General features: G+C 41.4%; 1 protein-coding gene across 3 annotated transcripts; it reads right to left on the bottom strand.

Annotated features, from left to right (window-relative positions):
* Nucleotides 1-1,006: 1,006 nt before the first annotated feature.
* On the bottom strand, nt 1,007-26,110 carry si:dkey-46i9.6 (E3 ubiquitin-protein ligase TRIM58). Of its 3 annotated transcripts, XM_048185337.1 has the most exons (8): nt 26,030-26,096; nt 24,094-24,138; nt 22,896-23,545; nt 22,418-22,513; nt 13,101-13,334; nt 10,856-11,003; nt 1,929-1,955; nt 1,007-1,824 (listed from the first exon to the last, which is right to left on the bottom strand). In XM_048185337.1, the coding sequence occupies exons 3-8, from the start codon at nt 23,541-23,543 to the stop codon at nt 1,271-1,273; spliced, it is 1,707 nt and encodes a 568-aa protein (XP_048041294.1). In that variant the 5' UTR covers nt 23,544-23,545; nt 24,094-24,138; nt 26,030-26,096; the 3' UTR covers nt 1,007-1,270. The 3 variants fall into 3 exon arrangements, with proteins under 3 accessions (XP_048041294.1, XP_048041295.1, XP_048041296.1); XM_048185338.1 differs by lacking the exon at nt 24,094-24,138 and having other exon boundaries at nt 26,030-26,110; XM_048185339.1 differs by lacking the exon at nt 13,101-13,334 and having other exon boundaries at nt 26,030-26,099.
* Nucleotides 26,111-26,178: the final 68 nt, after the last annotated feature.

Below are 26,178 nucleotides of genomic sequence, written 5' to 3'. Positions count from 1 at the left end.
GTGCACGTCTTTCACAAGGAACGTCACAGCAGTGATTGACAAACCAGAGGGCCAATCGTTTATGCGATGATCGCGTAAACGGTTGGCTGATGTTTTTAAGGCCCTACCTCGTGCACAGATGATGTATATTAATATTATTATTTGCAGTGCACCTAATAAATAGTCTTTTATCAGTTAGTAAAGACAGTTTCAAGTAATATTGCAAAAATGTATAAAACAAAACATCCTCTTTAGCACCTTTAAGGGGCGGTGAACAGTCTTACAAAAGCGAGAGCTTACAAAAGCTACAGTAAACACTACATCAGCACTGTCATGTTAAAAAGCGCCATTAGTTAGCAGGCCAGCAGAGCCAAACAGCTTTGCCATTTGTTTACATCGTAGCAACAACGTAAGGTTGGTACTGTTAATAGAAAACACAACAGCAAATAATGAAACATACTTACAGGTTTTGATTCATAAACAACTGATTGTCCTGACAAAGTGTGAACTGCTCCAATTAAGGAGAACCTTTTGGGCATAGCCGGCATTGTTCTCTCTTAGGTTTTGAATGTGCAGCACACAGATGAAGGTTGGGGTTTTAATGTTCAGGAACAGTGTTAAAAATATTTTTAACCAATCTAAATTTGTCTCTTCGACATAGACAACACTGTCTTCTAATGCAGCTCAGCCAGGCCTCGTCCACTTTTTTGTGTATTCCGTGGGTGAGGATTATTTAAATGAGTAACATTGTGACTTCACAAAACCCAGAAAAAGTGCATTGTAGTCCAAACGAGTCATTCCCCTTGGAGTAAACTTTTTTTTTTTTTTTTATGCTCAGACAGCAACATTACATACTAAAGTTGAAAAAGTGAAAAAAACATAATAGGACCCCTTCAAAATGTATGAAATTATATACTGTCTTTGGGATAATGTACACCATTTTCCAATAACATTTTTTAATATTACATTTTTTAACAGTATTTTAATAGTTCGATATGTGGAAATAAGTCTAATTAATACACTTAACACTGATTTACATGTTTATTTTAACTTTCAATTATACAAGTAATGTGAAAACATGGTTTAAATGTATTAATTTGTTTTGTATGCTTTGTCATAATTGCTCTTGTATGGCCATGCAATAAAACTGATTACTTTTTTGTAGAAATATCCAAATAATAGTCAGGAAATATTACCAAAGAAAGCAGTTCTCAAACACGCATAGTAACAGGATAGAAACGGCAGTACTGCAGATCATGTCACCAGACCAAGTCATTGTGGAGCTCATGTTTCAGCACTGTTTAGTATGAGACGTCTCCTGCACGGGACAGATCATCATAGTGTCAGAGGCCTTATCGGAGCAGTAGAGGTAGAAGAATGGGAAGAGTTTCTCTTTAAACGAATCCATAAAGGTGTAGATGTGACTTTTGTTTTGTACGTCATAGAATGACACCTGTCCTTCTTCGTAGTCCACATAGATGCCCACTCTCTTCAGCTTGGGCTCGATGGAGAGCAGGACGGGTGGAGAGGAAGAAACACGATATTCTTGCCCTTTCTTCATTGCTATAGCCCAATAACCGTGAGCCGTACTCACCGAAATCCTCCCTTTTCTGTTAACAGATGCCCGGGCGACACCCAGGTACCAGTCGTCCTTCTCGCCCACCTGAACCTCCCAGTAACGGCGTCCAGAGGACAATCCTTCACGGCCGAGCGCAATAACCACCGTATCGAAGCGCTCTGGCGTATCGGGCAGGTCCTGCCATGCTCCCAGATGACGCATCTGACGCCTGTCCTCGGATAGCTGCAGCCAAGGGTTAGCCGTGTCTGGGTCAAAGGTTACATCCACTTCACGGGGATATACAACAGAGACATGAGTATAAAACCAAACACACCTGAATGCAAAGTGGTCTAGTGATATATGACAGATCAAATGAAAAAGGAAATATTACCTGAGTACTTCTGAACTCTCCTCAGCTCTGTTTAAGATGACAAAAATAAATGAATTAATTAAGAAAGTAATTGTTTTAAAGGTTGGCCTGTACTTTTGTTAGAAAGGCAGAAAAAAAAAAAAAAACTCATGTCATATATTTACACAATTACAATATTTGCAGTTTGATACATATAAAATATATATACTTTAAATGTAAAATTGAATAACAATATGTGTGTGCATTAGTATCTTAGTCAACACAAAAATGTGTACTTCTTTAAAACACAATAATTTAAAATGTAATCTAAAGTAACTTTTAATTTGACAATGTGCACTTTTTAAAAGTGTGCTAAGAAACATAGGGGTGGTTTCTCAGACAGGGTTTAAATTAAGACAAGAGTAGGCTTTAATAAGTGGTGGTGTTTCACAAAAACCTAGGGTATGGCATGATTCCTTATGGCCATACAATAATGACATTCCCAAGTAATCATATTATATATAAACAAAATGTGGACAAAAATCCACCATACTAAAAGAAATGACGGAGTCCACAGACATGCACAGACGTTACGAAACAACAATACGGAATCAATGAAAATTCTGAAACAGCCATAAGCATAGACTGTGTCCTAACTAGACGAGACATGATACAAGAGAAAACTTGTATTACCAGCCACAATGGCGATATGCGGCAGTTCTATTTTACAAATAGTTTCTATTTCTGCAGCATTGCAACTAGAACAACATTATTTAATGTAATAAGAATTTAAAGGGTTAGTTCACCCAAACATTTCTGGCAATAATTACTCACCTTCATGTCGTTCCAAACCAGTAAGACCTTCGTTCATCTTCGGAACACAAATTAAGATACATTTGATGAAATCCGAGAGCTTTCTGACCTCAACAACGGGCAGCAACATCATAACCAATTTCAAGGCCCAGAAAGGTAGTAAAGACATCATTAAAATAGTCCATGTAACTACAATGGTTCAACCTTAATGTTATGATGCGACGAGAATATGTTTTGTGCACAAAAACTAAAACAATTACTTTATTCAGCAATTTCATTTCTTCCCTGTCAGCCTCCTACGCTGTTCATGTTGTAAACACAGGAGCTGGCTAATAATGAGCTAGCGTTCTGACGTAGAACCCGGAAGCGCTGCACTGTGTTTACAACTTGAACAGTGTTATGACATAGCGCTCAGATTTCATCAAAATTATCTTAATTTGTCTTCCTAAGATGAACAAAGGTCTTACATGTTTGGAACAACATGAGGGTGAGTAATTAATGAGAGAAATTTTTTGGGGGGGTGACTTAACACCTTAAAGTGAGTTCAAATATCATTTTTCGTGACCTTTATAGACATACTGAAAGCAAAAATGGATAGGCTAATTCACCTCAGATCAGGTCTGGGTTGGACAGATAAATTGCTTGCCACTGGAAATCTTATCGCTTCGCGTCTGATTAGGACACGGTGTATGCTGTTTATATTTGCTTTTTTTTTTTTTTTTTTAAGCTGCAATTTCTGCCAAAGGCCAACTCAAGCAACAGAACTAATAAGCTGCATCAAGCTGTTTATTTCCCCTATTTTGTCTGAATGCCAGGGTATGGCAAATGCTGTATTCTGCCCTATGTAAACACCACCCCTAGCCTTAATCTAGAATAGTTAATCGTGGCTTTAAAATAGCTTTCTGTCCAATCAAATGCTCTCTAGGATCTACAGTGTGTCCCAACCCCCAAATAGACGCTGAATCTGTGGCTAAAATCGGTCACTTGTTCACATATTTACATTTTTTTTAACATGGCGAATGGCACATAGTGTACTATATAGAGGATAGGGAATGAATCAGACAGTGTAAATATGCTTTCTATTGGAGCGAATGAAGTCTGGTTTCAACCGCCGCAGTGTGCACACAGTCTGCTCCGGTCCAGAGACATGACAGCACAGAGCGGATCTTATGCTTGAGTAGGCATAGACCACAAAACATATCAGACCCTTTTGAATTCTGCACAGAATGCTATATTGTAAAGCGATGTGGAGGTGATTAGTTGGAAAAATGGTTAGAGATCAGGAGGAAACTGCGGCTTTACCGAGCTCAATGGCTCTGTCCGAGCTGTGATATAAACAAAACACTACTGGCTATTTTAAAAAAGGAGAGGAGCTGTATGGAGTCAAAACCATCCCACATAGTTTTGCAAAAGAATAAAGTATTGCAAAAGAAAAATAAATTATTGAAAAAGAAAATCAAGTATTGAGCAAAAAAAAATCCATGCAATCCAGATATGTGTCCACTTTTGGGCTTTTCTGAGGACAAGACACGCTGCTAGCCATTGTTTGTTTATGCTCACGGCACCTTCTGTCAGTCGATAGTCCCGCCTTCTTGATGACAGCACACACACGGTTAAAGACGGCACACGATGAATGGTTGGGTAGCAACGTGTAGTCTGACATGTTTCTTGTCCACAACATAAGTTTTTAAGAGTCAAAATCGTATAATCTGACACAGTGACTGTCATGACCGATAAAAAAATTGTGTCTAAACCTGGCATAAGTTAAAGATCATGGAAAAGTGGTGTTTATTACTAGCCGAACACTGTAAATGATTTGTTGTTTTCACAGTACTGTGTTCTCAATTCCCTACAGTAGAATCTGAGAACAGTATGTTACTGTAGATTTTATCATTTTCACAGCATTATTACTGCATTCTTAACAATTTCCAACTGTATAAGCTGTGTACTGTATGTTAGTGTAGATTTTCAATGCATTCTGGGAAAATATTAGCCTACTGTAAATCTAAATACAGTACTGATGACCTCAAAAAACAACCACCACCTCCTCACGCAGATGAAAATGAATATGAAAGCCCACAAGAGTATGGTAGGTTAACTTATTTATTTATTTATTTATTTTGCTTTATATGTTTTATTATGATGTTATCTGCAAGATATAAAGCTATGTTTTAGTTAATATGTAAAAATATCTGAGCAAGGGTTAATTTTCTGGCCTCTTCCTCCCGCAGCATTGTGAAGATGAAAGTCATAGGAGTACGTTCAATTGGTAGGTATACTTTAAAACACATCTAGTCGCCTTATTTGTTTTATACAAATGTTATTTGCAAGGAATAAATATGTTTGAGTTAATAAATATCTGTAAGAATACCGGAACGGGTGTTCATTTCCCATTTAAGCCGCACTAACAAGGATTTTCCTAGTTTTCCTAGACATCAGTATCACTATTAGTATCAGTGATACTGGCCTTCATTCGTAAAATATGCCATTACACCAATATTTAAAATATACTGTCTTTAAGTTTCTACATTAATTTAAAGGGTAACTTTTAATCACGATTACTTACAGAAAAAATGTGCGATTAATTAGTTATTTTTTAATCAACTGACAGCACTAATATATGTGTGTAATATATAATATACTAATATTATATTCACAATTGGAGAAATAAACAGCAGATGCTGGCTAGGAGTATCCTCAAAGATTTTAATTGATCTCTAACTTCTTTAACTTAAGCAAACGCTGGTAACATTTAGTTAACAAAACGAAACCATAAACATTTTAATGCAATGAAATAAACAGCAGGTGCTGGCTATTTTCAAACGGGTCACGTTAGTGAGTAGTCTATGGCTAATAATAAACACCACTTTAACATGATCTCTAACTTAAGCAAATGCTTTTATTTATTTTATTTTTGTTTGCAAAACTTTTTTTTTTTGTTCAATACTTTATTTTTCTTTTGCATTACTTTATTTTTCTTTTGCAAAAATGTATTTTCTTTTTCAGTATTTTATTTAGATAAATCTGTCATGAAAACAAGTTATGACAGCCACTATGTAAATGATTATATTTCAACAACGAATTGGAGAATGATAATTTTATAATTGAATATAGAAGTTAATGCAAAAAAATTATCTAAAAATAAATAGAATAAAAAAAAAATAAAATTTAATAGTTTGGGCTCTGTTGTTAATTGTAACCTTTAATATTACAGTAATGTGCAAGTAAAAACCCTTTTTTTTAGTTTTCTCACCCTGCTGTACCGAACCCGTACCGTATCATGACTTCAAAACTGAGGTACGTACCAAACCGTCATTTTTGGTGCTTTTCCACTGCATGGGACGGCTCGGTATGGAACGGTACAGCTCGCTTAAATAGTACCACCCCGGTTGAGAAAAAAAAATGTCTGTATCATGGACAGTAGATGAGGTGCAGATTCGTTGGTAACTGCGGAGCGGATCCACGACAGTAAAGGAGGCGCAACTATAATGATCAGTCTATAATCCCACCCATTTTGAAGCTATACTAAACTGCAGTGGAAGTAAGAGAGCCGAGTCATACCAAACCGAGCGAGTCGTTCCACGCAGTGGAAAAGTGCCATTTGTGTACTGTTACACCCCTATACAGTATAGTTGCAATCAAAATTATTCAACCCCCTTAACCTGCAAGACATTTTGCTGCTGAGAACAACATTTTATGAAAACAATTCATCAAAGGCTTAAGTAAACTATTTTACAAAGTTTATACATAGTTTTGCTCCAGACATACCGCTGATCCATGGGTCCAAGAAGTTCCAGTTTGGTCACATCCCTCCATAAAACATTCTTCCACAACTCCACAGGTCTACTTATTGTCCAATTCTACTTAAGTTTGGTTCAGGGATCAGTAGTAGAATGTTCTTGATTAGCCTGTACAGTCTTCAGATTGAAATCTCACTGAAAATATTTGGAATTTGTAGAAAGCAGTGGTAACATGGAAACCAAAGACTATCAGTGATCTGGAAGCTTTTTCAAGTGAGGAATGGGCCAAGATTGCAGTAGAGGGGTGAAAGAAGCTTCTAAGCACTTGCAGGCAGCGTTTATTGGAGGTTATAAAGAATAAAAGATTCTGCACAAAATTTGACTTTTGGTGGATGAATAATTTTGTACACGTATGTTTAGAGCCAGTTTGATTTTTCTTTTCTTTTTTTTTTTTTCCATTTTTCATCAACTTTACATTCTCAGAATCATTCAAAGGTGTATTAATACACTTTGTATAATAGTTTACTGATGCCTTTAAATTTTCATAAAATTTTGTTCTCAGCAGGTTAAGTAGGTTGAATAATTTTGATTGCAACAGTATGTGTTAGCATGATTAATCTTTAAAAAAATTGTTATCTTGATTTAAATTCCCTTGCAATCATATTCCTTATGTCTATTGGCACAATATGTAATATTTTTGGAATTAAAATATCCAAAAACCACTAGAACAGTGTATTTGTTGACTTGTGTACTTACACTATCCCAGATCTTATCCCAGAGAAATAAGCAATTTTAACCAGAACATGGACCGTGTCCATGCGTCACCTGTCAGTGACGTCATACCTGCGGTACCCTCGATTTCTGGTTTTATTTTGTAGAAACCATTGAAACACCAAAGACATGTTTTATTTGACAAGGGAACAACTGTTTGGATACATTTATAAACAGAAAACTAATCATTGTTATATAGCTTAACACATTTAGTCTTATTGTTTGAATCTCATTTTCTGGATTTTCCGCAGCTGCATGTTTTTACCATGCCTCAGAGAAAAACACTATCTTGTCAAGTAGATAACATAACATAATCAGATGCAGCTTTATTTTTAGTAACAGTAATACTGCATTTTCTCCAAAATACAATATGTTTTAAAATTAATTGCATGCCATTTATCAACACAAGCCATCTAGCATTTATTAATATGATATTCTAATATTGGTCTAGCTTACTGCAATTTGCAACAAGTGTCTCATTGCAGCTGCCGAGCAAACGCTCAGAGTAACGTTATAACATCATTTTCAACACACTCAAATGTATCTAATATGATAAACAGCGCTGCATTACCCCACATACACTTGACCGGAAGAAGCGGAAGTGGTGACTGTGGCATAATAAAAGTTCAGATGCTCTCGAGGCATGTGTCGCGCTCCTCTCTCATTAGCAATCACTCTAGTGGCCTTGTTCAGATCCAACATAACTCGGTCCTGCTCTGCTTCATACTACTGTAATGTTAATAATCTCATCCACGAACATGATTTCTGCCCGAGTCCTGTCCCGATTCTTTTCTACTGGCTTTGAGGTGAAGACGATAACTTCCAAGATTTCGAACTCAGTCTCTATGTCATCAAGCTACGCCGAGCGCTTACCTCTAGCGACAAAACATTACATATTATGCCTTTAAACCTTTGACAAAATCATACTGAAGCATTCAAATCTGTGTTTGCACTGCTGCTGACCCAGAGAAAGCAGTTATCATGTTTAGGCATGAAACAGCTACACAAACAGTGTTTTTCAACCACACAGTATCGTTATTTCTGTCTTACAATAATTCAAATTATCACAGAAGTACTGGGATTAACAACAGACCCCAAACTGTTAAATTCAGTTGCTGTTTTTATATATAATAATCAACACTCAAAAAAAACAAAAAAACAAACAAACAAAAAAAAAAAGTAAATTGCACAGAAGGCAGGTTTTGCATTAAAGGCACAATATGTAAGATTTTTGAAGTAAAATCACTAGAACAATGTTCTATATTTTGTTGAATTGTTTACTTGTATTATCCCAAATGTTTACAAGAATGTTTAAATCCAGAGAAATAAGCAATTTTAACCAGGACACGGACCGTGTCCGTGCGTCGCCTAACAATGACATCATACCCTCGTTACTTTTGGTTTCCTGGTTTTATTTTGTAGAAACCATGGAAACACCAAAGACACTTTAATATATTATGTGTTTTTTATTAGACAGGTGAGCAACTATTTGGATATATTCATCAACAGAAAACTAACCATTGCTATATAGCTCAACAGAGTAGCCTAAATATTATTGTTTAAATCTTGTTTTCCTGATTTACTGCAGTGTGCAACAAGTGTCTCATAGTAGCTGCAGAGCGAACGCACAGAGTAGCATTATAACAACTTACGCAAATTTATCTAATATGATAAAACAGTGCTGCGTTTCCCCACATACGGTTGACCAAGAAGTGGAAGCGTCTGCGGCATAATAAAAGCTCCACTGCTTTCGAGCCATGTGTCATGCTTGTCTCATTAGCAATCGCTCCAGTGGCCTCATTCTGCTCCAATGGCTTTCAGCCACACTCTGCTTCATACTACAGTAATGTTAATAAATACATTAGCTCATCCATAAATATGATTTCTGCCCAAGTCCCGTCAACGGGCTGTAGACGTGAAGACAACATATAACAATATACTAATATCAATTATATATCAACTAATATATCAATATATTATTCTTCATTTAGTTCTATGAAACAGAATCAGATTTAACTAGAGCTGCCCCTGACTAAAGATTTTTCTAGTCAACTAGCAGTCGTTCATTTAAGCCATTAGTTGATTAATTGCACGTTTAATTTACTCATTTTTTCAATATTACTATTCTAACATTTTATAAATATTGCAAAGTCATCAAAACTGACTTTTTTTTTTTTAATCAAAACCAATTATTTTGTGACCAAAAATGTGAAAAATAAATCTAAATGATCGTGCATGACATTCTTTTAACTATAAGCAACCCAAATTGTCTGCATATTCAATATTCTTTCCCTTGTATAATGAGCTTGTCTTAAAGTTTCATATTGGATTATTACTGTGCATTTTATACTTTATGAGCATTCACAGTTGTGTGATTTATTCAGCTTGCCGGAACAATTCTGTAAATAAATACATAAATAAAGTCAAAATTCCCCTTTTTTGGTAAGTATTCTCATAAGCACAGTCTTTAATGAAGGTCTTGAACATAAGGAGTTGGAAGAAAATCAGATTTGTGTCAGATCTGCGTCATGTGCCAGGGCTTAAAGTGACAGCAACCTAATAAACCTGCTGCTGTCATTAATGATAAAAAAAAGCACTCAATGCTCTTGACTGAACAACTTTTGTTGCTTTAATAAGGATTAATATATATATATATATATATATAGCCTAATTTATACAGTGAAGATTGTGTTATTTACATTTGATAATTTTATTAAATTTCTATAACATTTCTTACCTGAATACTACTGTTAGGCCTACCTGAAAATCTTAAAGCTCAGTTTATTTATTACCTTTGCTCTATTGAATTTATTTGTTGTATCACTTGTAATTTGTTTAATTATTCTTATTTTATTAATGACTATTTATACTTGACTTTAAAAATGTTTGAACTTTATAATAGTCTAGTAGTTTTTGTTTTGGAATTTATTTATTTATTTATTTATTTATTTAAAATAAATAAAGATTTAAAAATTGTGAAATTTCACTGGTATGTAAAATGTATGCAACAACCTAATTTGTTACATGGGTCAAAAACAATGAAACTTTTAATCATTTCTTTCCTAGAAACTGAGATAAAAGAGACACAAGTAGAAGTAACAGATGGTAATACTGGCCTTCATTCATAGTAGAGTTGTCAAAAGTTCCAACTTCGGTACCAATCGGTACTGAAATCGGTCCTAAAGCGGACTGGTCCGCGATAGACTCCTGCTTTCAAACGCTCCCGTGTGTATCTGTGTAAGTGCTCGATAAAGAGCATCATTGATGACTATTTACAATATTTTTGAAGCATTGATCATTGAAGCCAATCACAGACCGATGTGTATGTCAACAAAATGGCCAGTCAGAGGTGTTTATGAATCCACTCAACAGTGCTCAAAGCGTCACATTTTTAAAAGGTACCGAAGTTGGCAATTTTGACAACTCTTAATTCATAGTACTTGCCATTAATTCAATTCCATGTGAAATTATGTATACCATAGATTTTGAATAAATTGTATATTGTTATGGTGGGGACCCCCCATAACACTGATTTAATTCGAGCATTGCTTAAAACTGTGCCACTTGTTGAGGTGAATATAAAGTATAGGGGCAGAAAAAAGAGTGATGTGCATTAGTAGAATACAATAACAGTAAAGTTCTTACCCATTTCTGCAAGTTTTTCTACTTCTTCTGTTAGTGTCTCTTCTAGTTTGAGCACTGCTCTTCTGGTGGTACCCACACACTGATCCGCATGCACACAGGTCTCAGACCAGTCTTTAGTGTGTGGATGAGCCATTAATGATGTAAAGTTCTGGAGGAGAAGACAGTAGACATTAAAGAAGCTATGTGAAACATAACAGAGATAAGTAGCAAATTCCCTTTTAGGGAAAGTAGCAACCATAGCTTCTAATGGCAGCTGCAGTATGCAGTAACTTTACCAATCAGCGATTGGCTCTTTAATTTAGAAGGCGGGATTATTAAGCCATATTGTGAATAGCATTTTCTCCCTTGTTAAGCAATATGAGTGTGCCCCAGAGATGGGCACTCGAGTTAGTGATTTGGGCTGCGTTCCACTCCACTTTTAAACACGTCCTCACAGACTTCCCTAAACACTTCCCCTCAGGGGAATCCTCGCCGTCATTTTGAAGTGTGTTCCACTTCATGAAGTGGATGAGGGAAGTTTATATGGACAGACCCTCGTCCCCTCAATTTTGACAGAGGGAGCAAGTCTACTTCGATGTACACTTCAAGCAGCTCTATATCCCACAATTCAACTTGATTGTGACATAACATTATATTGTGCTTAACTGAAGTGTATGATTTATTAATTATTTTGAGAATTAATTGCATAACAGTGTATAATATATTATGTTGAGATTAAATTGCATAATACTTGTAGCTACCTTCTGTTCACAGTAAGTTTATACTATAGTTTTTTTTTTGTAATTTTTTTTTTCCTCCATCAGCTCATATACCTATAGGATTTTATATTTTCTCTAACGACTTATTTGCATATAGAAAGGTACATTAAACAAATTCATAAGTAAAAAGGGGGTTTAAATAATAAATAGGCCTTAGTGAATTCCAAGTGATCAAGGGCTTAATGCGTTCCATTTAAACCTTAAGCCGCGCACACACTTAACAATTGTAAGGCCGATTATGAATGTAAATTGATACTTATGACTGATCACGCTCAAACGCGTCCAGTCAGAGCCAGTTGCGTTCAGTCCGCGATTACAGTCGGTGTTCAAATTCCATGTGTGAGTATATAAATCGGCTCCAGTCGAAGGAAAGAATCGGTATGTGTGTTCAGTTCAGTCTTAGAATGTTTCAGCTAATCGTTAGGTGTGTCCCCGGCTTTATGCACGAGTTCCACCAGTAGTGGACACTCATGCAACGTAAGCAATGACGCACGTCCCATTCCACGAGATGGATGGAAGTTAGCGAATGAAGGACATAAAAATTTGAAGTGGAACGCAGCCTCGGACTAGACTTGCACTTGAGTCGCATTTTAATAGACTTCAGACTTGACTCGACTCGAAGAAAAAGACTTGTGAATATTTTGAAGACAACTCAAGTCTTTTACCCTAATATAATAAATAAAGAATTTGTTTTTTTATTGGAATTGTTTTATAGTATCTGCATCACATATATTTCCATATGTGATGTGATCCATATATATATATATATATATATATATATATATATATATATATATATATATATATATATATATATAATCCATTTATTACTTAAAGATCATATTTTAATGAGTTGCAATCAGCGTGCGTACAGGTTTTGTATTGACTTAAACATTCCAAGGTTTGATATTTTCTGATAATGACTGTCGTCAATAACAATGCCGCTGTATAACAAACTGGTGTATAGCAAACCGTGACTGGCACCATCTTGCGTCCACTTAGCGACTGTAATGAAAATGACTACTCATGTTGCCAGGACGATTGTTTTGTACTCGTGACAAAAGTCTCCAGACTTGACTCAGACTCCAGTGATAAAGACTTTAGACTTGAATTGGACTCCAGCTTAAAGACATCAGACTTGACTCGGACTCCAGATAAAAGACTTGTGAACATCTCTGGTGTGCCCTCTTTGTATATCTAAAGACTTTGTTAACAGAATCTGAATAATACATCTTGTAAAACATCCTGCTTCCTTTGAATGTGGTTGCCCTCATTGATCACAAAACACTTTGGTGGCCATTTTTAGCAATGTACAATTATGCAAGTTGCTTAGTTTTTAAGGAGTCATGAGTCTCTAGATTTGTTTAATCAATTTAAATTTGTTTCAGATAATCCATATCAACAAAATTGACAGTGAAAACTTTTTACATAAGTAAAAATTAAATTGCAGATTACATTAAAAAAAAAGTAGGGCAAAAATACTCCACCTGCAGGAAGTGAATGTGGTCTTCAGTTTGGGAGAGGTACTCTAACTCAGTGTTTCTCAGTTTCAGAACATCTATTTCCTGCTCCAGTTCTTGTATGTGTCCGTTGGCCCAGCTCTCGGTTTTTTTCTGTTTCTCCTCGATGTCCAGCACCAGCTCAGCCTGGACCTTCTGGACTGCTCGGATCAGGTCCGAGAACACCTGAATGCTGTCCTCAATTTCTCTCTGAGCGCTGCTCTGTGTTTGGTAGGAGATACACACTAATCAATGCAGACAAAAAATTTGTTTGAAATTTGAAATATATATATATGACCATGACTCTTTAAAATCTTACATGAAATATTATATTATATAAAACGTCTCGGTTACGTATGTAACCCTCGTTCCCTGAAGGAGGGAACGGAGACGTACGTCAGTAGTGACCGACGAATTGGGATATCGCTAGAGAGCCCTATCAGCTTCGAGTGAACTAAAACAAGCCAATGGAATTGGCGTGCAATATTTGCATAATGCGCACCGCCTCCGACAGGTGTATATAAATAGGAAGCAGATGCAATCGCACTCTGTTTTTCGCTGAGGAGACAACTTGTGTCCGCACTACAGCGAGGGTACAGAAACTGTGGCGACGGGACGTACGTCTCCGTTCCCTCCTTCAGGGAACGAGGGTTACATACGTAACCGAGACGTTCCCTTTCAGTCGGTCACGTTCGACGTACGTCAGTAGTGACCGACGAATTGGGATCCCAAATAAAGCGCCACAGTTACGAAACCCCTTCCAGTGCCCAGCGCAAGCTCGGCCACCCATAGCACCAGCTGGAACGGTGAAGGGGGCGAGCTTACGCCGAGAGAGTTTACTGCTGTCTTACCGAATACCCACTAAGTAAACTAGACTACACTGGGGAAGCGAACCCGTAAGGGACGCTGCGGAGACCACAACCTGCCCAGTGGGGAGGAATTTACGTGGGAAATACACATATGGACTGGCCCGTAAGCGGTACGCATATGGAGTCCCTGGGATGGCTCTGCCTGGTAGGGGGAGACTCATCTGACAGGTGACAGCAGAGCTGGCTCTGCTAAGGGAAAGACACGGACTCACCCGTAGGGAGTTTTAAACCGTGGATAATTACACATATGGGACTGCTCACGTAGAGGAGTCACGACATATGGACCCCAGCCAACAGACAGCGTCAGCGACAGATGTAGGCCTGGCATCAGACACTCCGCAATGTCCGAGCCGAAGGGGGAGGCGGAGGAACTCGACAGGGTTCGCCAAGCGGGGAACACGACTGGAGTGAAAAGTATGCATGTATCCGGCCCAGGGGGAGGGAATGGCATTGCAAGCCGACACTTAGAGCGGGTACAACACGTCTACCGACTAGTGGATGCGAGTACACGTGAAGATACCAGCTCTACACGTAGGCTATAAAACCTAGCGAACATGTTAGGTGTCGCCCAGCCCGCTGCTCTACAGACATCTGTCAGTGAGGCGCCATGAGCCAGCGCCCAGGAAGAGGCCACTCCTGGTGGAGTGGGCTCTCAACCCGAACGGGCAAGGCACGCCCTGGGATTCGTACGCCAGGGCGATGGCATCCACTATCCAGGGGGCCATCCTCTGCTTGGAGACAGCCTTTCCCTTCTGCTGGCCTCCGTAACAGACAAGAGCTGATCTGAGGTCCTGAAGCTTTGCGTTCTGTCTACGTACACACGCAGAGCGCGGACGGGACAGAGCAAAGCTAGAGCTGGGTCTGCCTCCTCCGAAGGCAGCGCTTGCAGGTTCGCTACCTGATCTCTGAAGGAAGTGGTAGGAACCTTGGGCACATATCCGGGCCGGGGTCTCAGGATAACGTGAGAGTCACCGGGCCCGAATTCCAGGCACGATTCGTCGACCGAAAATGCGTGCAGATCCCTAATTTGACAACAACTGCATGGTGATATGCGGCGATAGCGGCAACATACACCTTGAGGGTGGAGGGAGACAGCCTTCGCTCCAGGCCCTCATGCAGGAAGGAAAGCACGGATCTGCCGAGCATAATCGGGGGTCCTCTCGAGAGAGGAGCACCATTCAACGAACCGGTTCCACTTCAACGCATAGAGGCTCCTAATGGAAGGAGCTCTAGCGGAAGTGATGGTGTCTACGACCGCTTGCGGGAGACCACTCAGAACCTCCGCATCCCGTCCAGGGACCACACGTGGAGGTTCCACAGGTCGGGACGCGGGTGCCACAGGGTGCCCCGTCTCTGAGTCAGGAGGTCCTTCCTCAGAGGAATCGGCCAAGGAGGGGCTGTCGTGAGGAGCATTAGGTCCGAAAACCAGGTCCGAGTGGGCCAAAACGGAGCCACTAGCAAGACCTGCTCCTCGTCCTCCCTGGCCTTGCACAGGAGCTGTGCGAGAAGGCTCACTGGGGGAAAACGTACATAGCGTAGACCCCGGGGCCAGCTGAGTGCCAGGGCATCCGTGCCGAGCATGCCGCCGGTCAGGGAATAGAACCACTGGCAGTGGGCAGTTCCTGGGGAGGCGAACAGATCTATCTGGGCCTCGCCGAAAGCTGCCAGATCAGCTGGACCGCCTGGGGATGGAGTCGCCACTCATCCGCAAGTGGAGCTCATCAGCTGCACGGTTGAGCACACCTGGGACATGAATGGCACGAAGCGACCTCAGATGCTTCTGACTCCATAACAAGAGATGGCGGGCGAGTTGCAACATGCGACGGAAGCGTAGACCACCTGATGGTTGATGTACGCAACGGCCGCAGTGATGTCTGAGCGGACCAGTGCGTGCTTGTCTGACAGCAGCTCCTTGAAGCGGCCCAGTGCAAGACGTACTGCTAGCAACTCCAGGCAATTGATATGCCAATGCAGTTGAGGCCCCGTCCAAAGACCCGACACTGCATGCCCGTTGTACGTGGCCCCCCATCCGGTGGCAGAGGCATCTGTGTGGACCACAGCGTGCCTGGACACTTGATCGAGGGGCATTCCTGCCCGCAGGAACGAAGGGTCCGACCACCGGATGAGGGTGCGACGGCAGCTCGGTGTCACGGGGATACGGAGCGTGCCACGCTGCCACGCCCATCTCGGGACCCGGCCGCGGAGCCAGTGTTGAAGCGGCCTCATATGGAGCAATCCGAGCGGCGAGACCGCGGCTGCAGATGTCATATGCCCCAGGAGCCTCTGAAGTCTTTCAGTGGGGCCGCTGTCCTGCGCTTGAGCGAGCTCAGGCAGTTCAACACTGACTGGACGCGCGCCTCGGTGAGATGCGCAGTCCGTGTGACCGAGTCTAGCTCGAGACCGAGATAAGAGATCCTCTGCCCAGGGGCGAGTTTGCTCTTGTCCCAGTTGACCCGAAGACCCAACCGGCTGAGGTGAGCTAAAACCATGTCCCTGTGTTCGCACAACTGCTCTTGCGAGCTGGCCAGGATCAACCAGTCATTGAGATAGTTGAAAATACGAACGCCTTGTTCCTGAGGGGAACAATGGCCGCCTCCGCAACCTTCGTGAAGATGCGGGGTGACAGGGCCAGCCCGAAGGGTAGGACTTTGTACTGACATGCCCGACCCTCGAACGCAAACCGCAGGAAGGGTCTGTGTCGAGGAAGAATCGAGACATGAAAGTACGCGTCCTTCAGGTCGATCGCTGCAAACCAATCCTGGGGACGGACGCATTCGAAAATGCGCTTCTGCGTGAGCATCTTGAACGGCATCCTGTGAAGATACCGGTTCAAAATGCGCAGATCCAGGATTGGCCGTAGCCCACCACCCTCTTTGGTACAATGAAGTAAGGGCCATAGAACCCTGACTTCATATCGGCTGGAGGGACCGGCTCGATTGCATCCTTCGCCAGGAGGACAGCAATCTCCGCCCGGAGAACAGGTGAACTGTCCAACGACACCTAAGTGAAGTGGACACCCCTGAAAACCGGGGGACGCCGGGCGAACTGAATCGCATAGCCGAGTCTGATAGTGCGAATGAGCCAGCGGGACGGGCTGGGGAGCGCTATCCAGGCTTCCAGACACCGAGTCAGTGGGACCAAACGCACCACAGACGTACTGGGGGTGGGGCAGCGAAGCAGAGTACGGGGACCCGACTCGGACGGCATGGTAGCGGCCCGGAGTGTGATCAGACTCTGCAAGGTAGCAGTGCGTATGGGAGACGGCACACGGGGTGCGGCCTGCACCATCACACTGGCACCTGCTGGCGATTTGAGAGGGGGCTGCGCGTGGCAAGGCGGGGCCTCGCACGCTGACAGCCACAAGCAGAGTACGGGGACCCGACTCGAACGGCATGGTTGCGGCCCAGAGTGTGGTCAGACTCTGCGAGGTAGCAGTGTGAATGGGAGACGGCACATGGGGTGCGGCCTGAACCATCACACTGGAACCTGTAAGTGAGAGGGGGCTGAGAGTGGCAAGGCGGGGCCCCACACACTGCCAGCCACACCCTCTCGGGACCTGGAGGATCAGACAACAGTTCTATTCGTGGGTACCGCTGGACTCCGGAGAGCCAGCGGCGGAACAGACCAGAATTCTCCCCCCAGCCCTCCTCCGGGGAGAAAGAACTGTTTACCTCAGCTCCAGGTCGCCATATCTCCAGGACCGCTTCCCGCTAGCCAACTGGGTTGACTGCGGGCTAAGCGGGCTGGGTTTTAGGCCAGCTTGTGAGATGAGTGCATCGAGAAAGCGTACTTTGACGACGACACATCCCAGCAAGACTAGCCAGGGGTGTTTCCGGACCACCACGGTGGGCATTGTCTGGCCAGGGGCCTGCGCTATGACTTGCACCATGCGTAGCTCAACCCCGACTCAGAACTACCCAGATGCAATGAGTGCTTTGGCCTACCACGGACTTGCCGGTGACCAAGACCCATGCAGGGCAGAGGTGGTGTGATCGTAGCACTGCCACCCCACCCCAGAGGGTAGTGAGAGAGAAAAAACTTGTAATGCAGATTATGGCCCCTTTGGCGTTCCATATTTGACACCAAAAAAGGCTACAAACCGCCAAGTTTTTCCATGCACGTCTGGGCTAAAGACAGGGGGCGGGGCAAGGCGAGTATGCGTCGCACCACGCCCCCAGGGGCCCGGGAAAGCATGGTTGTCAAGTCTGAATCTGATTCAGCATGAGCACATCACAACCGTGGGACACTCAGCCTCATCTTCACGTTCAGAACTCAACAATACTCTCTCCAATGTAGCAGTCGACGTCTGATCCTCTGCTGGAGCCCTGACTAAGACGCTAGGTCCCCCATGAGAAGGACCAGCAATCCATGCAGAGGCTACCAGCCATGTTGGACCGTGAACGTGGCCGTCCAACTGGACGACACATGGCGCACTGGGCGCCGACGTGGCTATGTTGAACTAAACATGAACCACCCACGAACAAAGTCACAACATGTTTGCGATGCACTAGAGGAGTGGGGGGCCCACGGAGAATGGCTCGGCGGGTAATGCCCCACTGTGATCCTCTGGTCACCCAGGCTTATTAACCAAAGTAGTATTTCTCTGATTCAGAAAAATAAACTAGATCGGGGAATAAGTGAGGGGACTCCACCTCATTAAAGGCACTCGAGTCTCGACCGTGCATCTAGAGCGCCAGACAGCGCGCAGGGTCGCCATGGCAACGCGCGCTGTCAGCCGGCAGCTCGACGGCACACGGCGCGATGAGCGCTCAAACCCTTACGAGAAAGGCGAGACAAACAACGCGCCGACGTGGGCATATTCTCATAAGAGAATATGAACCACCCACAAACACAGTCTCAGCACGCTAAGCAGACATGAGAGAAAGTGATTGTGGCCGTCAGTGAGGATAGGAAACGACCGCCTCCAGAAACGCACAGACAGAATGACGTCTTGAAAAAGACGCAGTGTCTGTCTGTGAAGCTCTTTTAGAAGCTTTTGTTCTTTGTGCCGAAGCACACAGGGAACAGCCGCGATGTGACTGCAGGAACAGCTTTCACTCCCTGAGTCACATACACAGAGGAGCCGGCCCAAATCGCAAACCAAACGGGGCAAATAATGCTGTGAAAACAGCAGTTGAGAGCTGAATAACAGCTCGGAAAGCTCACTCTGGAAGCTCGCAGCCTCGCTGTACGGTGCCATAATACCAGCACTGTAGAACGAAAGCTCTTCAAAGGCTTGAGAAGTCACTCTCAGTCTAATAGCAGGAACACACAGGTTGGCTCCGAAGCGAAAGACAAGGCAAGACTTTTATACACAGATAATTTAATTTATTATGTTCTTGCTCAGTAACTGGTTTTTGGTCATTTTTGGTCAGAGTGTGATTGCATCTGCTTCCTATTTATATACATCTGTCGGAGGCGGTGCGCATTATGCAAATATCGCACGCCAATTCCATTGGCTTGTTTTAGTTCACTCGAAGCTGATAGGGCTCTCTAGCGATATCCCAATTCGTCGGTCACTACTGACGTACGTCGAACGTGACCGACTGAAAGGGAACCTTTGGATACAGTTCTATAACCATTTAAAGGTGCTCTACAGAAGGGTTTTTTTTTTTTTTTTTTTTTTTTTTTAAATTAAAAATGACCAAAAACCAGTTACTGAGCAAGAACATAATAAATTAAATTATCTGTGTATAAAAGTCTTGCCTTGCCAAGAATCACAATGGCAAGCTTATACTAATGATTTAGAACTTGAGGCCATTAGCCTCAAGGTGGATTTCGTGGGATAAGGTCATAATTTCACATCATTCCTCTTTGTGCTGTTACATTATGTCATAAATAAATAAATGAAGGTCCGGATATCCACAGACCACTAGTAGGCAGTGTCTGCCGTGATGTTCAGTATCAAGGCAAAAGCCGAATAGGAAGCAGCTTGTCATGTACGCTGTAAAAGAAGCTTCAGCAGTGATTGCGGCAAATAGGCAGCAACTTTTGTTGCAGTTTGATGTCATGTGTCCCCTGAAACAGAGCATTTATTCATTCCTATGGAAGTTGAAAACGCTCACTCTTCTCCACTTGCTCAGTGCCAGTTTTTTTTTTTACTTGAGGGAGGGGTTGTAGAAGACCAATCACAGCGCTTGCGATCCGCATAGAATTGACACGTTACATTTTAGTGGGACAGCGGGTGCCTGAGCTCTGCCCAGCTGCTCTATAACACCCTCAATTTTCCAATGTAAATAAAATGGAAGTGCAGTGCGCTCTAATTTAGAGATTTCAGATTTCAGACTGCCCCGCTTATTTTCACATTACTTTACATAAACCTCGCTCCAGACCAAGATGATATGAATCCGCTTCAGCTTTGTGTAGGCCTATATTAGTCTGCATCAGGTCAGTAACTAGTTGGCATGTCTGTTCTTCCTATGTGAAAAACCGTATTGAATTAATGAACGTATAAATCCTTTAGGTTAAATCGTCTGCATGTGTTCTGTGATTAGAATATAAAACTTAAAAAGTTTATCATAAACTAGCGCTAATACCCAGAATCTGCCCTACCTATATTTACAATCAGGAGTAATTACTTTGCGGGCACTAAAAAAAATGTTCTTTATAGGGCACCTATTATGCAAAATTCACTTTTACATGGTGTTTGACCATAAATGTGTGTTGGCAGTGTGTGAGCAAAACCACCCTAGAATGAGAAAAATCCACCCAGTGTTTTTTTTACAATCTCAATAATTCATAAGCACTGTCTCAGAACGCCCTGTTCTAAGATTGCTCTCACTGTGACGTAGAATTGCGCTAAGCCCCACCCACGTGGTTTGATTGACAATCTGGTTTTGGCATAGACCCCGCCCTCAGTGATCTGTCAACCATCCTCCATTGTTTCAACGACAGCCGGTAATGTCTCCTAAGAAACATTAGTGTTCTGTTGTGGTATGTAATAATGAACATAGTAGTTTTCACTTACTTCCGACATCAGAGCCACTTAAAACGCAGTGGATGGATTTTATTTACGAAGGAAAGGCGCCACTCAAAATTCCAAAATACGTTTATGTTTGCGCGAATCATTTTTTGACTGACTGTTTTGAGAACGAGGGTCAATTCAAAGCAGGTCTTGCTTCAAAGTTAATCCTCAAGTGTGGATCGTTGCCTACTGTTCGCGATCCAACGTCACCTCCAGAAGAAGTAAGTGTATTTGTTTTTTGAGCAAATAGTCATTTCAGTCGATGTCAGCCAATTCAATAACAAATGCGTCTGAAGTTGTTGTCGTCGTCGTAGAATGTCTGTGTATATAATTTAAACCTTGTTTGTATAGTTCTGTAGCCATCTTCTCACATTTGCCACATAAGCACCTGTACGACAAGTAATGTCAACATGACGCAACCGTTCCCTCGCATAAATATAATTTCGTTTGTACTTAGCAAACGTTATCACAGTATTTGTGTTTGTAGTTTCAAAAAATTGCGTGAACGTTATCACAGTGTGTGTGTGTGTGTGTTGCACATCCATAATTGCAAAGGGGACGTGATTAAAACTCTATAAGTACATAAATGAATCAAATAACCATTCAGAGACGTCCTGCTCCATTCTCAATTGTGTCTCTTCATCATCTGGGTCTGATTCCGGTTCAAACATGTACGGCTGAATGCCATACAAAACAGCGGGTCTCTCACTCTCAGCCATTCTGCTTCTACCGACTGTTTATTGCCATAGGTATGCAAGTTACGCCCTCATCCAAAGGCAGGGCGGGGATATGCAGCTCATTTATATTTAAGGTGGTACACACCAAAACAGCTCTTTTTAAAACAGGCCCCAAAAATGACATTTTCAAATGGTTATAATAATTTAACTGTGGGGTATTTTGTGCTGAAACTTCACAAATACATTCTGGGGACACCCAAGACCAATATTACATCTTGTAAAAAGGGGCATAATAGGTGCCCTTTAAAGTACAAATATGTGTATGAATGTAATCCGGACGTACTACATTTGCCATGTTGTCATTGTCACATGACTCACCAGCATCAGTTGCCTTTCATCACTGTAATTCACAAATCCTCTCCCATGGCCTAATGGATAGTAAAGTGTCTATTGTATGCACACTTCTGAATCTTATCGGAAGAAGTAGGCCATCCAGGTACTTTTTGCCTACTCTTTAATGAGTACTGTGGATTCACATATACTACTCTTGTCACATATTATTTTACGCCTACTATATAGTCGGGAAGTATGCAATTTTGAATGCAGCCAATGTTTTGCGAGTTTAATGCATCAAAACTGCAAGTTACTCGCAAGGGCCAAAAGTTGCGAAATGTACCTTTAAGTCACACCAGCCTGAGGATCACTGTGGATCAGCACTGAAGAAGAGAAAGGCTAGCACCTGCCCATATTAACTAATCTGAAACAGTTCAGACATATTTAAACACTTAAACTTACTTTGTTCAACTCTATGGAGTGTTTGAAATCATCAACTTTCTTCAGTCTCTCCTGAATCATTTGCTGAACTTCAGCTTCAGTTTTCCTCAACAAGGCCTGTCAATTACAATATATTGTGTTAAACTTTAAATATCTGCTTTGGCATAGCTCTTCTTAGTGACATAGCCTACCTGTATCCTAAATCCTTGTAAAGCATAATTATAAAATGAAGCATCTAACAAGTATTTTTCCAATTCATTTTTGACTATTAATCCATTCATTTCTATAAAATACTGCAAATTATATAATAAAATGAATTATTTATGAATGATTTATTTTCTATGCATTTACTTTTCAGGAAATACCACTACTTTTATACTAACGCTACAAAATCACATAATACCCAACATAGTAACATACAGAGCATGCAGCTTTCTTTCCAGTCCACTACAATATTTATAGTAAATCTAATTTCACTGCCATCTAGTTGTTCTTTTACCTTTTTCTCTGCCCACTCTCGTTCGACCGGAACAGTGTAATGTGCCCTGTGGTCCATCTCGGTGCACAGCACACACACTATGGTCTGATCCTTCTTACAGAACAGCTCCAGTAACCTCTCATGCTTCCTACACATACGGTCCTCCAGGTTCTGCACGGGTTCTATCAACTTGTGTTTGGTGAAGCGAGCAGTGTGCGTCTTTAGATGCTCCTCACAGTAAGACGTCAAACAAACCAAGCAGGACTTCACCGCCTGTCGCTGAGGGCCAGTGCACACGTCGCAGGACACCTCCTGGGTCCATGGTCCATTAGGGGGAATCAGCTCAGGCATTTCTGTGGGGAGCTCCTCAGGGCTCGGTCCTGCTTTCAGCTGTGTTGTCTTCTGAAGGTTCACGACTGGGTTGGTTTTCATTTCCTTAAACTTCTCAGAGATTTCCCTCAGCACTGTGTTGATGCTGATGTCAGGCTGCTTGAAGAATGTCTTTTTGCACATTGGACACATAAAGAGGGCACTGGACTTCCAGTAGCTGCCGATGCAGGCCATGCAGAAGTTGTGTCCACAAGGGATGGAGACAGGGTTGGTAAACACATCCAGACAGATGGAACAGTGCACCTGCTCCTCTGCTAACATGCTGGTGGGAGATGCCATTCCTATATAGACAGAGGGAGAATCATGTGCCTTCTAAACAGCTGAAGTCTTCCAACTTTGATTTAAAAGAAGCTTTAAAGTGTATGGAAAGCATAATGTTATCTTGTTATCTGAGTCAGCCTCTCTCTAAACTTGTCAATATTGTTTTCCCTGAAACAGTAAGCTTTTTGAAGGTTACATATCGTTACTGTCAGGATGAAACCTTGTATGTCCAAAACTACTTTTCAGGAAAAGACAAAAACCCTGTATTTTTAACCCTTTAAATGCATACCTCAGATCTTTAGTGACCCGGGACATCATTCACTACCTTCCTCCTCATAATTTTTTTAAAAAGTTAGACATCAGCCTTCTTATTATTCCTCAATCAATTAATTATAAACAATATAACAAGAAAAAAAATTATAAAATTCTAAAAGCATGCCTGTTTTCCTATTCATTTTTTTTGTAAAAAGTGTATAGGGTCATTAACGACCCGAGGTAACAGTGTAAGTATATATATATTTTTTTGCACAATAATTTAATCTTTTATTACTGAATAAGTGCAATTCACCTTTATTCCAGAAGGTGGCAATGTCTGATACACGATGAAGTGAAGCTTCACTCATAGTTACCACAGGCATAAAAAGAAGAATAGGTCAGTATGCAGCAAAACTTGAAATGGCTCAGCGATTTACTGCAGAGCAAGTACTGAACTCAATCAAATATTAGTGTCACTGTCAGCTGATATGGTGGATCTCATGAATAAGCTGTCAGCGATCAAAATATTGATTTTGAAGATCTTGAAAATGATAGTTTTGAGAATATGTTTGACATCGCAAATACTGTATGAGCCAGATGCTGAATGTACTGGGAAATTAACTCTGACGAGGACAGTGATGATGGTATAAAACATCTGCTCAAACGGAACCCTTCCAAGCTCCAAAAGGTAACAAAATATGCTTTATTTTATTTTATTTTATTTTATTTATTTATTTTATTTGTAATTGTTACTTTTATCGTTACTCAGGAGAGTTTTATATTATTACGACAGGTAGAGATCCATCTGTGTTGTCGTGTTGTCTTAGTGTGCGCAACGATTTCACACAGACGGTCACTTGCTCGTATGGTGACGTGGGTATTAGCGTTCCTACAGCGTTTTGACGCAGCTCGAATTCCCATGAAAGGGAACGTCTTGGTTACGTATGTAACCATGGTTCCCTGAATAGGGAACGAGACGCTGCATCGCCCTGCCATACTCCCGGCGTGCCCATGAGCGACTTGCTTCAGGCATATCAGAAGCTGAATGTGTTTGTTCTCGAGTAGGTTTTATAGTTTCCTGGTCAGTGACATCACTCGCCTGTGACGTTCCAACGCACCATTGGACTGATTTCATACCTGCTTCACGATACAATCACGCAGAGGCGTTCCCACAGAGTTTTGACACAGCGTCTCATTCCCTATTCAGGGAACCAAGGTTACATACGTAACCAAGACGTTTCCATCCAACAGCGATGATATGCCAGTTAGATTATTAAAGTCAACATGAAATATCATTGACAGCCCATTTTACTTTCATAATGTAATGTAATTTATGAGCAAAACATTCTATAACAGAATGGAGCAGGACCAAAATGCAATTTTCATGCTCTAGATAGCTAATCTTAACATGTTTCAATAGAAAACAGTTAATTTCATTACTTTTTAATTTTCTAAGATTTCAGAAAGGTTACATTACATAAAATAGTACCCTAAAAATTAGCTATGCTTTAACCAATAGCCTATTAAATCAGATGAAAAGGAAAGTCATTTCAGAGCATTACATAGATTACCGTGGAATAGCATGGATGATGAATGGTGCGCAATAAGACCAGGAATGTGTATTAAGAAATTTGCAGTACTAATAATCAATTTTGAACTCACATTAACTTTAAACTTTTGAAATGTCATCCCATAAAACTAGGACAAAATTAGAACAAACAGACAAATTGCCAGTCCTTTTTTAAACCAACTTGGTATCATTATTGACAGCTATGCCGGGTGCTAAATATACAGAGTCATTTGGATTTGATTAGCAATCCGGCTGTTGGCTTGCGCTCTTAGCAACATGCAGTGGTCTTTGACACAAAAAGACTTCAGGAATTTGTAAAGCCTGGCTATTCATAGAAGATTATCATCACTCCAAAAATACTAGGCTTCCCAGACTCTTGCTCCTGGTCCTACCTCATAAACAACACCTACAATGCAATTTTTGGATCCATGTCACCATTTTGTCTATGTTTTTTAATGGCTGTTTAACATATTTTTGCAGAGATAGCATTTATTATTCATTATTATTATTTGGCAACAGAAGAGTTTTAAGATGATTTTAGCAAATTTGTCCTTTTCTATATATCTTGGCTATGCATTTGCTGAAATGACATGCACAACATGCAATTTCTTCAATCATTTTCATTCATCCAACCATTTTTGACTTGAGGAATCACAGTGTTTGAGTAAAGGAGACTCACCGGCAGTGTGTTGCAGCTGAATGACACTGACCACAATGACCGTCCTGGTCTGGACAGCAGTGACATGTGGCACAGCTGACGTCCCCCATTACCCTGAAATATCCCCCCCCTTACCCCTCCCCCTTAGCCCAGTTTCGCTTTTACACCTA

Source organism: Megalobrama amblycephala, linkage group LG3, assembly GCF_018812025.1.
Source record: "Megalobrama amblycephala isolate DHTTF-2021 linkage group LG3, ASM1881202v1, whole genome shotgun sequence".
In the NCBI taxonomy this organism is placed as follows: domain Eukaryota; kingdom Metazoa; phylum Chordata; class Actinopteri; order Cypriniformes; family Xenocyprididae; genus Megalobrama; species Megalobrama amblycephala.
This window is presented reverse-complemented; position numbering and strand designations above follow the sequence as displayed.